Source organism: Vespula pensylvanica, chromosome 9 (genome assembly GCF_014466175.1).
Source record: "Vespula pensylvanica isolate Volc-1 chromosome 9, ASM1446617v1, whole genome shotgun sequence".
Lineage (NCBI taxonomy): Eukaryota > Metazoa > Arthropoda > Insecta > Hymenoptera > Vespidae > Vespula > Vespula pensylvanica.
The window spans coordinates 1-13025 of NC_057693.1; the positions used below are offsets into that span (position 1 = coordinate 1).

At 25.9% G+C, this 13025-nt stretch overlaps 4 protein-coding genes across 10 annotated transcripts in view; 2 read left to right on the forward strand and 2 right to left on the reverse strand.

The window, feature by feature from the left end:
* Positions 1–1512: 1512 nt before the first annotated feature.
* LOC122631804 (transcription elongation factor, mitochondrial-like) lies at positions 1513–4004 on the reverse strand. 4 transcript variants are annotated; one of them, XM_043817914.1, is made up of 7 exons: positions 3748–4004; positions 3191–3267; positions 2742–2852; positions 2448–2661; positions 2228–2374; positions 1955–2141; positions 1513–1871 (listed from the first exon to the last, which is right to left on the reverse strand). In XM_043817914.1, exons 3-7 carry the CDS (start codon positions 2843–2845, stop codon positions 1558–1560), a joined length of 966 nt encoding a protein of 321 aa, XP_043673849.1. In that variant the 5' UTR covers positions 2846–2852; positions 3191–3267; positions 3748–4004; the 3' UTR covers positions 1513–1557. The 4 variants fall into 4 exon arrangements, with proteins under 4 accessions (XP_043673849.1, XP_043673848.1, XP_043673847.1 ...); XM_043817913.1 differs by having other exon boundaries at positions 2742–2934; XM_043817912.1 differs by lacking the exons at positions 3191–3267; positions 3748–4004 and having other exon boundaries at positions 1513–1868; positions 2742–3050.
* Positions 4005–4338: 334 nt separating this feature from the next.
* LOC122631651 (46 kDa FK506-binding nuclear protein) lies at positions 4339–6436 on the forward strand. Its single transcript, XM_043817604.1, has 5 exons — positions 4339–4501; positions 4691–4780; positions 5061–5479; positions 5570–6066; positions 6211–6436. Exons 1-5 carry the CDS (start codon positions 4492–4494, stop codon positions 6290–6292), a joined length of 1098 nt encoding a protein of 365 aa, XP_043673539.1. The 5' UTR covers positions 4339–4491; the 3' UTR covers positions 6293–6436.
* Positions 6437–8179: 1743 nt separating this feature from the next.
* LOC122631650 (coiled-coil-helix-coiled-coil-helix domain-containing protein 7) lies at positions 8180–10134 on the forward strand. Of its 3 annotated transcripts, none has more exons than XM_043817603.1 (4): positions 8180–8335; positions 9020–9198; positions 9270–9368; positions 9445–10134. In XM_043817603.1, the coding sequence occupies exons 2-4, from the start codon at positions 9100–9102 to the stop codon at positions 9550–9552; spliced, it is 306 nt and encodes a 101-aa protein (XP_043673538.1). In that variant the 5' UTR covers positions 8180–8335; positions 9020–9099; the 3' UTR covers positions 9553–10134. The 3 variants fall into 3 exon arrangements, with proteins under 3 accessions (XP_043673538.1, XP_043673537.1, XP_043673535.1); XM_043817602.1 differs by lacking the exon at positions 8180–8335 and adding an exon at positions 8383–8821; XM_043817600.1 differs by lacking the exon at positions 8180–8335 and adding an exon at positions 8383–8578.
* A 696-nt stretch (positions 10135–10830) lies between these two features.
* LOC122631649 (ethanolaminephosphotransferase 1-like) overlaps positions 10831–13025 on the reverse strand; it is a 2585-nt gene continuing 390 nt past the window's right edge. Inside the window, exons 2-8 of one of the 2 annotated variants that reach the window (XM_043817599.1) lie at positions 12753–12816; positions 12479–12671; positions 11998–12260; positions 11757–11914; positions 11494–11674; positions 11039–11215; positions 10831–10964 (exon numbers count right to left, since the gene is read on the reverse strand). In XM_043817599.1, coding sequence (XP_043673534.1) covers positions 10902–10964; positions 11039–11215; positions 11494–11674; positions 11757–11914; positions 11998–12260; positions 12479–12671; positions 12753–12782 — 1065 coding nt within the window. In that variant the 5' untranslated portion in view covers positions 12783–12816 and the 3' untranslated portion in view covers positions 10831–10901. Of the gene's footprint in view, positions 10965–11038; positions 11216–11493; positions 11675–11756; positions 11915–11997; positions 12261–12478; positions 12672–12752; positions 12822–13025 lie in introns of both variants that reach the window. The other variant, XM_043817598.1, reaches the window with a different exon arrangement.

A 13025-nucleotide genomic window follows, 5' to 3' on the forward strand; every position in this document is an offset into this window, starting at 1 on the left:
AACGCCGCGAACGCGAATTTAGAGTAGAGTCACCGTTATTATAACACTCCCGGGGAGTATCGGACGCGATTAAAAGTCCTACCGGGGACTTCGTTTTATAGAACGCCGATTATTCGATCACGCCGGTCACGCGAACTTTAGAGTAGAGTCCCCGTTAGCCCGTGGGTCCCCAGATGCAGCAACCTCCCCGCGGTGGGACCTGGGTCGGTAGTACTTGCCATATAAATTGAAATCTATATCTGAATTATATCTAAAATCTGTAACAAAATTATATATACTAAAATCTATAACTACGTTATACATATAATTATAGAATGCAAGTACTACCGAGCGAATGGCTGCGTATTTCAATCTTTTTCCAAAATCTCTTTTCTGTCAAAAGTTTCGGGTGGGACCATCGAATGTGGGCCTTTAGGCGGACTGCTTTCTCTGCATCTTTTAAGGCTCTTTTTCTCTTCTTCTTTCTTTACGTCTTCTCTCTTTTCTCTGCTGATTCAGGTTAAATGATCAGGAGATGAATCAGCGAGGGTTCGATCATCGTGAAATTAAATTTTTACAAGGAAGTTTTTGAATATAAATGTATTTTTGCATGTTATATATATAATTTTTGCTCTTACATTTAATTTTTATTATCTTTTTAATTTTTGCTTTTATATTTAATTTTCATTGTCTTTTTAATTTTTGCTTTTATATTTAAGTTTCATTATTTTTTTCATTTTTGCTCATATAATCATCTCTTCTGCTTTTACTCTTTTTCTGTTTCAGATTAGGCGATCGAGGGATAGGTACGTCATCGTGGAATTTTTACATGGAAGTTAATGGAACCTCTCTGCATATAAGTTTTATGTAAGTCTCCTTGCTTCCATACGCGAATGATAGGGAAAACACTCACTGGTGTTTACTATGGGTTACTTAGGAATTTACTATAGGTAAAATTAAAAGTGTACGTTACATATGTAGGGAATATTCGTAGGTGTATGTGTGTGTATATATATACCTATTATATATTATCGCGCGGGGTAACAATCGAATTTAATACAAAATATCTATTGATCACAAAGAGAAACTGCATAATTTTTTTTAATAATCAGAATAATTGCTTTTAAGAAAGAGCATTCAAAGGTTTTTCATTATATTCTTTATCCTTATAGAGCAATCTTGTTTTTTCCAAGACGTTTTCAGATAAAGCTTCATATTGTGCTGATAATTTTTTATCAACACCATAATTCGCAACATGATTCTAAACTATGTTGAGCTAATAATGTTGCAGATGCTCAATTTATGGAACTGTAATGATAAAATATTAACCGATATACTATCATAGCATCTTCTTTTACTTATGAATCTTTTATGCTTTACTATATACTAACTAAGTTTCATGCTCTGTTTTCTATTTTTCATATTTAACAATTATTTTTTAGTTCTTCCCAGTATCTGAAATGTTATATGCATGTATAATTGATGCATACATAGCAAAATTGCAATAAAATGATTCGAAACAGAAAAGAAAAGTTAGAGAATGGAATACTTCTTTAATTTTTTGACATCTTTACAATCTCAAACAAATTCATAACCATATTTTTCAAGAACACCTAATTGTAAGAATGTTAAAGCAATCAATAAAGACCAATTCATTTGATCTTTTATGTAATTTATTTCGTTGTTATAACTGTGCATTATGTCCTTCTGTATATATACACCAACAGGATGTTTTTCTTCATCATTTGTGCAATCTTCTTCATATAGTAATTTATTAATTACTCTCCCAGAAGACATTACTTCGTAACCTATATGAAGGTTAAATAGTTTCACAACTTTCTCATATTTCAGTAGATAAATATTCTTTGTAAGTGATGAAATTTCGTTGTCTTCTAATTTTAATATGAAAACTATTAATTATTATAGAAATATATTTATAGGAATTCAAATAATTTATTATTACTTTTACAATTACCATTAGTCATCGAAGTACCCTGCAATAAATTTTTTTGTGATAAAAAAGCTAAAATCATTGCTTTCAATTTTTCTCTCTGTAAAAATACTTTTACTTGCTTTACAGATTTTAACAAGGTACAATTGAAATTTGTTTCATCCATTACATAAGCATCAGCCGTAGGAATCTTTAACATTAATTTCCAAGCCTATCATAAAAAAATAATCTCTAATATTATATCATTAGATGATTAATTTCGGTTTATTATATAGAAAATATATATTTAACATTTACCAAATTAAATAGTTCAAAAGTATAATCACTTTTTGGAACCTCTAAGAAATTTTCATATTTCCATTCCAATATATTTTCTTTAGATTCAAGTAATGTCCAACTAATAATATTTGTTCCTACATAGATCCCCAATACAGTAGATATTTGCTAAAATAATATTAAATAATGTTTATTCACCCATCATTCTTATATCTTAAATAAGAAATAGTAATTCTTTTACCTCTCGTGGGATATCTGCTGAAGGGAAAATAATTGATCTTCTGAAACTTTGCAAATTTTTATACTGTTTATCATTAATAATTGAATGTATAAATGCATCTAATATCTCTTTTGTCATATCTTGTATTTCTAATATATCTTCTAATGATTTATATGAACCATATTGTTCACGATGTAAATGCAATTTATTTGCATGTGATTCAGGAATCTTATATCTACATAAAAATTATTTTAATATATGCTTCCAATTATAATAATTTTTAAATTCAAGATAAGTTATAAAAACAAAATTTACCTTTTAAAATAATCAATTCTTTTATCATTTAATATTTTCAAAATATAATTATTATGGGCACAATTATAGTCTAATTCCTTCTTATTTCTTCTGTTAGAGTACATCAGTCTGCTATAAGGATATAATACAGATCGAATTTGTTTTACAAATAAATTAGAACTTGTATATTGTCTAACCATGTCCAATTTTTGTACTAGAATCATATAAAAACAATTTGTAAAACAAAAATAAATTCTCTTATCCTGTTTTTTTAATTTTACTTATATTATTATATAAAAATTTTACGTAAATTAAAACTATATCATTTTTTAAATTACGTCATTTTATAATGATTACATTATATTAAGTCCATTAGTTATGAAATATATTCTCTTATTTTTGTACAATTATATATTATACTATTTATTTACATTTACTTATCACATGATTTATAAAATAATATTACTTACTAAAAATATTCACTTCAATATTAATAATTTAATATATTAAACATGTAATCTGTTTCTTTATCTAAAATATTAATATCCTGAAACATAAAATATATTTTTCATATCTATAATTTGTTAATTGGTAAACAAAAATTATTATAACTCAATTATAATCAATATAAAAACTTATGCATAAAGGTATATTATTATATAAGCTCCATAAAATCAAAAATTATTTCTACTTTGTCTAGAATAGATAGAATATTAATTAAAATAAGCTAAAAGAATATATATATAGATTCTCATGAATTTATGTATAAAATTTTGTAATGATTATTGATGCCTTAAAAATATAGGTTAAGAGCAAACTGTAAAAATTCTTCTATTAACTACATTGCTTTCAACTTTTGTCGTTATAAAATTAAATATCGCATTATCATAATATTTGATTCGTTATAACAACATCAGTATTAGGATATCACGCAAATTTGATTTTTTACTGATATTTATAAATATCATGCTATCGTACAGAAATGCAGCGACGAAGCCATGGCTTTTATTGTAACATGAAAACATACCTTAAGTCTAACCACACATATTTCTCATACAGGATTTCTATTTTACATTTGTCGCAATATTATGCTATATTCTATCTATGGCAGCATTTCAATATTATATACACATAGGTTTATTTTTGGTCTTTGTTATCTTGTTTTAACTATCAAACCTACGATACGCCATTTATTATATCCGCAATTATTTTATGAATAGAATCCAATAACAGTAACATTTCGACCAATTATATCGCTGGAATCGGCCTCCGTAAGAGTAGCCATTCAATAACAGTAACAGTCGTAAAATTCAACATATTGTAATTGATTATTACATTCTTATAGATAGCCAATCAGATTGTAAGATTGGCTGACATAATTCAACGCGATAAATGAAGTATCTAACTACGTAACATAGAAAATATTTAGATTAATACTTCGTTTTGTGGTGGTAGTTAATAATAAAAACAATTAAATCTTATGTATAATACAATAAATGAAATTAAATAAAGTTAAATTAAAATATTCAAATGTGGATTAAATTAGATTGGAAAAAGTCTAGTGAAATCGTTTTTCCGGTATTGGCGCTAGTATCGTTGTTGCATTGTTTGTTCATCGTTCGTTTTGGGCGCATTGGCGCGAGAACATCGGATGTGGTCTGTTTATAAGAGTGGTCACTCACGTTAACGTATTGAAAAAGAAGAGAGTAATTATTGATATAAATATACTTTTGTTTATTTTGATCCAAGGTTATACAATAAAGCAACCAAAATGTTTTGGGGTAAATAGTAGCATCATTTATAAAAATATATATAAATCCTTGTCTTAACTTTACCGGTACTATATGCCAAGAATGGCGTCGCCATGTGGTTTTAATAATACGTTATAAAGTATAAAAACGAAAGAAAAACTTATAATATTTCTACATGTTTGTGATCAGTATAATATATATATATATATATATTTGTAGGTCTAATAATGGAACCGAATAAACGATACACTCAAACCGTTGAAAAATCATTCCACGTGTCTATGGCGACTTTGGATGTTGCAAGCGCCGGTAAGTCAAAAAAATGTGAATTACATTAATAGTTTTTATGTGTTTTTTTCTTACTCTATCAAGTTATAATTCTTTTTGTTTGTTATATGCTTGACTATTTTTAAAAAGTTATGATAGAAGTTATTGATACAATCAATAATAAAATTCATAAAGTTAATACAATTTCAGATGTCAAAGTATTATTAAATAATATTAAACAGACTTTATTTACTTAAATATTTTTTCTTTCTAAAAACAAATTTATAATTAAAACTTATATGACATATAACTGTTATTGTAGATGACGATGTAGTACAAGTGACTGTATATTATGATGGTACAAATTACTTACTCTGTAGTTTAAAAAAAGGTTCTGTATGGCAAGTACCACTTGATTTGCACTTTCAAGAGGGTACTAAAATAGCTTTCACATGTAATGGGCACAGTCGTGTGCATTTAACTGGATATTTAATACCAGATGATTTAGTTGATGAAATAGAAGAAGAGGAAGAAGAGGAAGAAAAAGTTCAACAATTAATTGACAAGCAATCAAAGAGAAAAGCAATAGATTTTCCAAAAGGAAATAAAAAAGTAAAAAGAGTAAAAAATGAAGTTGAATCGTCAGAAGATGATGATTTGGAATTAGATGGAACAAATAATGATGAAGATATCGATGAAGAAGAAGAAGAAGAAGAAAGAAAGGAATCTCTGTTGAATGAAGAAAATGTTAATGAAGAAGAAGATGAGGAAGAAAGTGATGGTGATGACGATGACGATGATGATGATAATTATCATGATGATGATGATGATGATGATGATGATGATGATGATGATGACGATGACGATGACATTAATGAAGAAGAAGAGGAAAAGATACGAAAAAAATTCAGCAAACAGCAACAACAGGGAAAGAAGAATAAGCAAGTAGAACAACTACAGCAAAAAAAGAAGCAAGATAAACAAAAATTGGTAAATGGAAAGGATATCAAACAGAATCAACAAAAAAAGAATAAAGGAGAACAGCAACAACAGAATACTTTAAATGAGCAGAAGAAAAGGGTGGTTGAGGGAGGTGTACAAGTAAAAGACATTAAAACAGGCAATGGTGCATTTGCAAAAGCAGGAAAATTTGTTTCTGTGTACTTTATAGGACGATTGCAAAATGGCAAGAAATTTGATGCCACTACACAGGGAGATGGTTTTAAATTTAGACTCGGAAGGGGTGAAGTTATCAAAGGTTGGGATGTAGGCATTACTGGTATGAAAGTTGGTGGAAAGAGACAAATTACAATACCTCCAGCTATGGCGTATGTATATTTATCATGATTTAATGCATAATTGTTACGTTCTGCTTCTTTCTTAAAGTATTATAGTTGTTCTTAATTATTAGTATAAAAGATCACAAGGGAAACTATATAATATATCTATTCTATAACATAATTATTTTTTAGGTATGGTGCTAAGGGTTTTCCACCTGCTATTCCTGGCAACAGCACACTTATTTTTGAAGTTGAACTAAAAAATGTCCATTAACATGTAATTGTAATCTGACAAATATTTGCATATTTCATGTAACTATAATTCTAAAAAATTTCACTATTTATTTATTAACGTATAAGGATATATTAAAAATTTATTAATAATGACAAAAAATCTCTATAGGTTATTATATTTTAAAAATATTCATACAACATCAAATTTGTTTGTATTACATATAATATTTATTCCCATAATACGATAATACTTATATTTTTGCAACAGATTATCGTTTACATAAATAATTAATTATAAGAGTTTAATTAAATTGAATATTATCAGACATAATTAGTAATGATATTTTGTGATATCCTTATATGTTAATAGGTGAGTATTAAAATGTAATTAGACAAAAAGTCGTGAAATATGTAAAAGAATGCCTAAATAGATTAAAGCAGTTTTGAATTGTTGGAGCTATGAAACAAGATGTTGATGTTTTTGATAAAAAGTTATATTAATGCAATGCATTTAATATCGTATATACAGTCAACATATATTTGAGCAATCAAGGTACAGTGTATACAAGTATAACATCTCTTATATCTCACTATAAACTTAAAAACTACTGTTGAGTATTAAAAAAGTAACTGATGTTTACAAATAAATTTTACAAATATTCTAGCTCTGGTATATGTTTATTTTAACTTTTATAATGTCTGCAACATAAATGTCCAGGGCATATGCATCAAAATTGTGTAAACACTAAATGTATTTAAATGTATTCATCAAAAAGATATTATATAATAAAATTTTAACTTTATACCTTCTATAAATTCTATTATGAAAAAGAAGCAAAACCGAACATAGTATTTTATTAATTCTAAACAATACATTTCTAAGTTAATCTGTAGTCAATACGTCAGATATTTTATTAATATAATTTATTTCGTATACATACCATTGAAAGTAAATTTCATAATTTAGAAATTACGTTAAAGTAAAACAGAAAAATAAAATTTTGCACATTCTTTGATATCTGCATAGCAGTACTTTTTGGAATGATTTGATAACTTTTCTCGAAAAAATTTTAATTTATTTTTACAGAATCTTTGTTAGTTTTTTTCCATGCTAATGTACATATTCCATTTTTACAATCTTTAACTAAATCTGATGGTTGTTCATCTTCATTTGTACATTTGATCTTATTATTGAATTGCCACCATTTTAAAATGAGTGGTTGTATTAAAAACTTCCATATAATTAATAATATGGGAACAGCAATGCATGGTACACACACCATTTTATTTGTCTTTTATTTTCTTTAATAACCTGTAACATACAAATTATCATATTAATAACATGAATGCACAAAATATATTAATTAAGAAACATTTAAATGCAGAATATTATTTTCGAACCTTTGTTTAATACGATTTATTATTGTTTTCTTAATCAATATTATAGATGATTTACTTTAACTGGTAATAAATTGATATTTACTTGAAAACACATGCATGACTACTACATAACGATAAATGTATTATCTATCATCAGCAAGTATTAAGCTTAGATAGAATATCACATATAGAGTGGACATCGATTATAATGTCGTATTTTTCTCGTTGTAAGGTCAGTAATTTCTACCATATCGACGAGCCTTTCCTACTTTTGTAAGTAAATAATTAATTTTTATAATAGTTTCAAAAATTCGGTGCAGTAAAAATACTATTTACTATTAAATCTTTTATTTGATAACGAGTTATTATCATACTTTGTTAATTCGAAGTTTTAATTTCTTATAAAAAAATATCCGTCTCTCTGATAAGATAAAATTTCGTTGTGTAGAATAACCGTTGGTGGCGCTAATGTTGAAATAAAGCAAAGATGTTAAGATCTTTAGGATCTCACATATTAAAAATTTTAAGAAATTTTACTTCATGATAAAAGAAGAAAAAAATTCTTTTACCGATACTTCAAAATTAAATAAAAACTAAAAAAGTATATAATATTATAAAAAAACAAAAATTATTAATTGAAATAACTACATTGCGAAAAAACATTTTAATTTGGCGCAACGGAAATACCATTTCTACCATCTTAGTATGTTATTTTTTTATTGCTATCATTTTCTTTTTTAAGTGTTTTGTTGTTCTATTTCTTTCTATATCTGTGTGGCTACGTCTTCACTGTAGAAATAATTTATAATTGAATGGTGCAAATGTGAACTACGTAGTTATAAGTACGATTGACTCATACAATATATTTTATACGATAGCAAGTATATGCTAAAACGTATATCAAATGAAAAATTAATATTTTATTATTTATTTAAAAATCTGAAATGTATGTAAATTACATATTTTTTAAATTTAATATAAATGAAATTGGTATATCAAGGTGGCAGTCATACTTTTACTTTCATTACAAAACTGATTAAATTATTCGTTTTATGTCGATGATTGTGAAGTTTACATAAAGCACATCTGTAGATACAACGAAACTTTCAATAAAAATCTTTGTTACTTATTACATTTGTAAATATATATCCCGATCCGTGATATTTTTCACGTATAATGTTTTTTGTTAGTAATAAAAACGTTCTACAAAATTACTGATTATGAAACATTAGAATTTAAAACGTGTAGTATTCTATTAATATTTAGAATGTGCTAAACAAAACAGTTCAAGCTATTAGCAATTTATAAACGCACGACGCAGCTTCATTTTATTTGATATTCACCTTTGTTATTTAATGTTTTATAATTTACATAATAAATTATGCAGGTTCCCTATCAAGAGTAAAGAAATTGAACATTTTTGAAGGTCTATAAAATGTAAGAAAAATTTATATACTTAATTAAAAAATGAACAAGTTGAACAATACAAATATCAACATCTCAAAGGTAACAGATGTAAAAAGAAATTTGCGACGGAATCATGAAGCAGATAATCCATGTTTAAAGGTATTATATAATGATGAAATGTTATTTATTGTAACATAATAATATACTAAATATGATTGTTTAAAAATTAGGAATACGATTTATCTTTAGAATGCTTGAGCAATAATAATTATATTCGTGATGCTTGCCAAGCCTACTTCAATAATTATAAAATTTGTCAGAAGTTCTGGGTAATATTTACATGAAATATTATATCAAAATAAATTCTTTGTAAATTTAACTATACAAAATCAATTTATATTACAGCAAAAAATAGTGGCTGATCGTAAACTAAAAGATATCAAACCTTATCTTCCATCTCCAGAAGATCGAGAAAATATAAAGAACGAATATCTCAAATTTAATATTAAATAGCAAATAATCATGTGTATGTATTTACATACATTTTAGAAAAAATGTTTCAGTGACTATCATTTAAATTTACTGATTTTAATAAAGTTTGCATGTACAAATGTACTATTTAAAATAATATTGTTATTACAGCTAAATTATGGATAATTTTTTATTATTATTGTAATAAATTGTAATAAACTGTATAAAATGTAAGATATTTTAAGTTTTCTCAACGGTTGAATATATTTTTGTCTATATTTACATTATACACATTTTTACTTTAAAAATATTGCTTATTTTGATCATATGTATTATAATTTTTGTTAATAAATCTGAAATTCATTCAAGAATTCATAAAGATTGATAATTATAAGAAATATTGTACTATTATATGACACACTAACAACAAATCATAATAATTTCTGCAATTGTAAAAATTATATTATTAATACAACATTATGTGAATAATAAATACACCTTTTTGCAAAAGTATACACTTTGGCCTTGGAGTGAATACATTTATATTTATACAATATCGTAAGTAACATTTTTTATCGATATCTATATATGTAATTCAAGATTAATGTATTTAAAATTTTCTTATTTTCCTTGTATGTAAAGTAAAATTGAGATTTCTAAAGTAATCCTTACTAGTGTCTTGATTATTTTAATCACGCTTATCAAATTATTAAGAACCGAAATAAATTAATACATTTAATGCTATTGAGATTTTTCAGTACTATTATAATAGGCAAATATTCAGTACTCACAATCAGTACAATCATAAAGTCATCTAGTGGTTATTTTTTGGCATGATTCTTAAAAGTTTGCTCTAACATATTTTCAAGTGTTAATTCAATAAGATAAAACATATAAACATGTATACACGATGTACGTAAGTACACTGATAACTATCAATGCAATACATACAAGGATCAATACCTCTAAGAACCAAAAACACATTTAATGCATATATGTAGTGAAATTAATAATATACAGGTGAATATTCACACATATAAAGATAAGCTAAAAAATATAGTAAAATAATGATATATGAAATCAATAATCAATAAATTAAAGACAATTTTGCTCCATTACTTCAAGGAATTGATGACATATTTAAACTAATATGACATCATTTATCAGGTGTCAAGTAAAGGAGTGTATGCTTACAATTTTAAATAGTTACATTGTAGTAATATTAGACTTAAATTACTTTGGTTTCCTATACAAGTGAGTTATTATTTGATCTATGTTTTTCGTATGTTACTAATTGTCGGATTCCCAATATCTCCTTTCCTTTTTATTCTTATTGCCTCTTGTCCGGTTTGTTGTTCTTTTTATTTCTAACATGTATTATCCACAAGTAGTCAATCAGAATGATCCTTTATATGGAATGTATGAATTCGGAAATGACGGCACATTTGACGCACCTAAAATAAATATTTATTTTCCATTTATTAAATTATTATAGAATTCCAACAACATAATAAAAATGTAGACATACCACACAGGTACCATAGTGAACGTGAGCAAGTAAGGATAAAATTGATACAAAGTACATAGATTTAAGATCCATTTCAGGCAAGACAAATGAAAGAATAGTTGCTATTGTCACTGGCAATAATATCCATGGCAATATTTCACATCTAGTATTGCTCATTTGAGATACAATTAAGCGACACTGTAATGTATGAAAAATAACATATTTAAATGCTTTTATAAGCAAATGTTTTTTCATGCATTTACGAGAAAAAAATTGATTTTTAAATTTTATAATACAATTTACAATATTATCAAATTATGCATAATACAAATCAGCTAAGTAATTTTTCTCACTAAAATATTATATTATAAAAACATATTTATCAATTAAAAGCATATTTAATTCGGAATAATATTTTGTTTACGAATATATTTGTTCTTTTTATTACATAAAAGTATTACGTAATACTGACTTACGCATATATTAGAAAAAGTAGTGCCAATGGCAAAATATATGATACGAGGATCCTTCTCCAATACATTTTGTTGTGAGAATAATATCCAAAGTGTAGAAATCATAAATAACAATACTAAAGGCACCAATGGTCTTATTGCTTCTGGAAATGTTCTCATTTTTCCTGTCTTATCTCTATATGATCTATAAATTAATAATATATATATTGTGATAAGTGAAGTTAATCATTTTTAAACAAAGCATAGTAAAAATCAATTATACTAACTTGTATATATTCCAAAGTACAACTGGTAAGTTTGAAACAAGGGCACTAACATATAATAACATTTCAAACATTATTCCGGCTGATATTCCTCCTGGCAAGTAGAATTTCCATGCTTCATGACCACCTACACTGGTCAAGATAAATACCAAAATAGTTGCCTAAGATGTAAAAAAAACAAATATTATGAATAATAAGATAATTATAAAATATAGTGTAACTAAAATTTATGAACACAACTAACCAACATAGATGCATCATATCCCCAAGGAAGGAATAGCACACCTGTATTGTATTTCTCCCAGTGACTTAAATAAAAATTAACAAATACATTCCAAAGTATGAAATACATTCGTAATGGAGAAACACTATGATCTGTCCTTCCAAAAACTGAGTACATACAAACAGTGATTAACATTGCTGTCCAACTGTCCAAACCATGATCAAACAATTCACCCAAAGGCCCAGAAGTTTGTGTACGTCTTGCTTGTTTTCCATCAATACCATCTAAATATAATTCAAATTACTGCATTATAAAATTAATATAATATTATTATTATAATACATAATTATAACTTAATATAAGTTAAACAATATAAAGAAAATAATTATGCTCTTTATGTATTATGTATCGTTATAATTGAAAATACATATAATTAAATTTACTAACATCCTAACTAAATGATGCATTACTTTCTGAAAACATAATATAACTTTCTACTTACCAAGTGTATATGCCATAAAGATATTAAATGCAGCTATTGCAAATACCCAATGAGGTATAGGAGAATATTGTGAATGATCATCGCTTGATGCATAAAAATAATAATCAAATGTTGCAAATACCACAAAGTTTAATACAGTAAAAAGAAATCCAGAGAATGTTAATACATTTGGTGCTACCCACTTTGGACAATACTGAAAAAATAAAGATATGACAAGGATATTTTTTCTGCAAATTGTAATTATAATTATGTGAAAGTAATATAAAATTTATACCTCAACAACTTTATTCCAAAATGGATGCATAACATACACACTAAGGGGACTTGTATCCAATGAGCTATACTAAAAAAAAATGTAAATAAATATATATATATACATATATATATTTCAATACGAGGATATTTACATAAATTACATAAATCTCATATAATAAATTAATAAAGCAATAAAAATAATTACGCATAAATACATTTTTATTTATACTTAGTTATGTCTATTATTCATGTCTATCAGTTTTTTTTTCTTTCTTTCTTTCTTTTTTTTTTT

Excerpts from the sequence above, each read along its gene's own strand:
- LOC122631804 (XM_043817911.1), bottom strand. The coding sequence starts at position 2,944 with ATGATTCTAGTACAAAAATTGGACATGGTTAGACAATATACAAGTTCT. Across the intron at positions 2,662-2,741 it reads AGAATTGATTATTTTAAAAG|ATATAAGATTCCTGAATCAC; the intron begins GTAAATTTTGTT and ends ATTTTTATGTAG. Across the intron at positions 2,375-2,447 it reads CAGCAGATATCCCACGAGAG|CAAATATCTACTGTATTGGG; the intron begins GTAAAAGAATTA and ends ATATTATTTTAG.
- LOC122631651 (XM_043817604.1), top strand. Across the intron at positions 4,781-5,060 it reads TTTGGATGTTGCAAGCGCCG|ATGACGATGTAGTACAAGTG; the intron begins GTAAGTCAAAAA and ends CTGTTATTGTAG. Across the intron at positions 6,067-6,210 it reads ACAATACCTCCAGCTATGGC|GTATGGTGCTAAGGGTTTTC; the intron begins GTATGTATATTT and ends ATTATTTTTTAG.
- LOC122631650 (XM_043817603.1), top strand. The coding sequence starts at position 9,100 with ATGAACAAGTTGAACAATACAAATATCAACATCTCAAAGGTAACAGAT. Across the intron at positions 9,199-9,269 it reads CAGATAATCCATGTTTAAAG|GAATACGATTTATCTTTAGA; the intron begins GTATTATATAAT and ends TTTAAAAATTAG. Across the intron at positions 9,369-9,444 it reads AAATTTGTCAGAAGTTCTGG|CAAAAAATAGTGGCTGATCG; the intron begins GTAATATTTACA and ends TTTATATTACAG.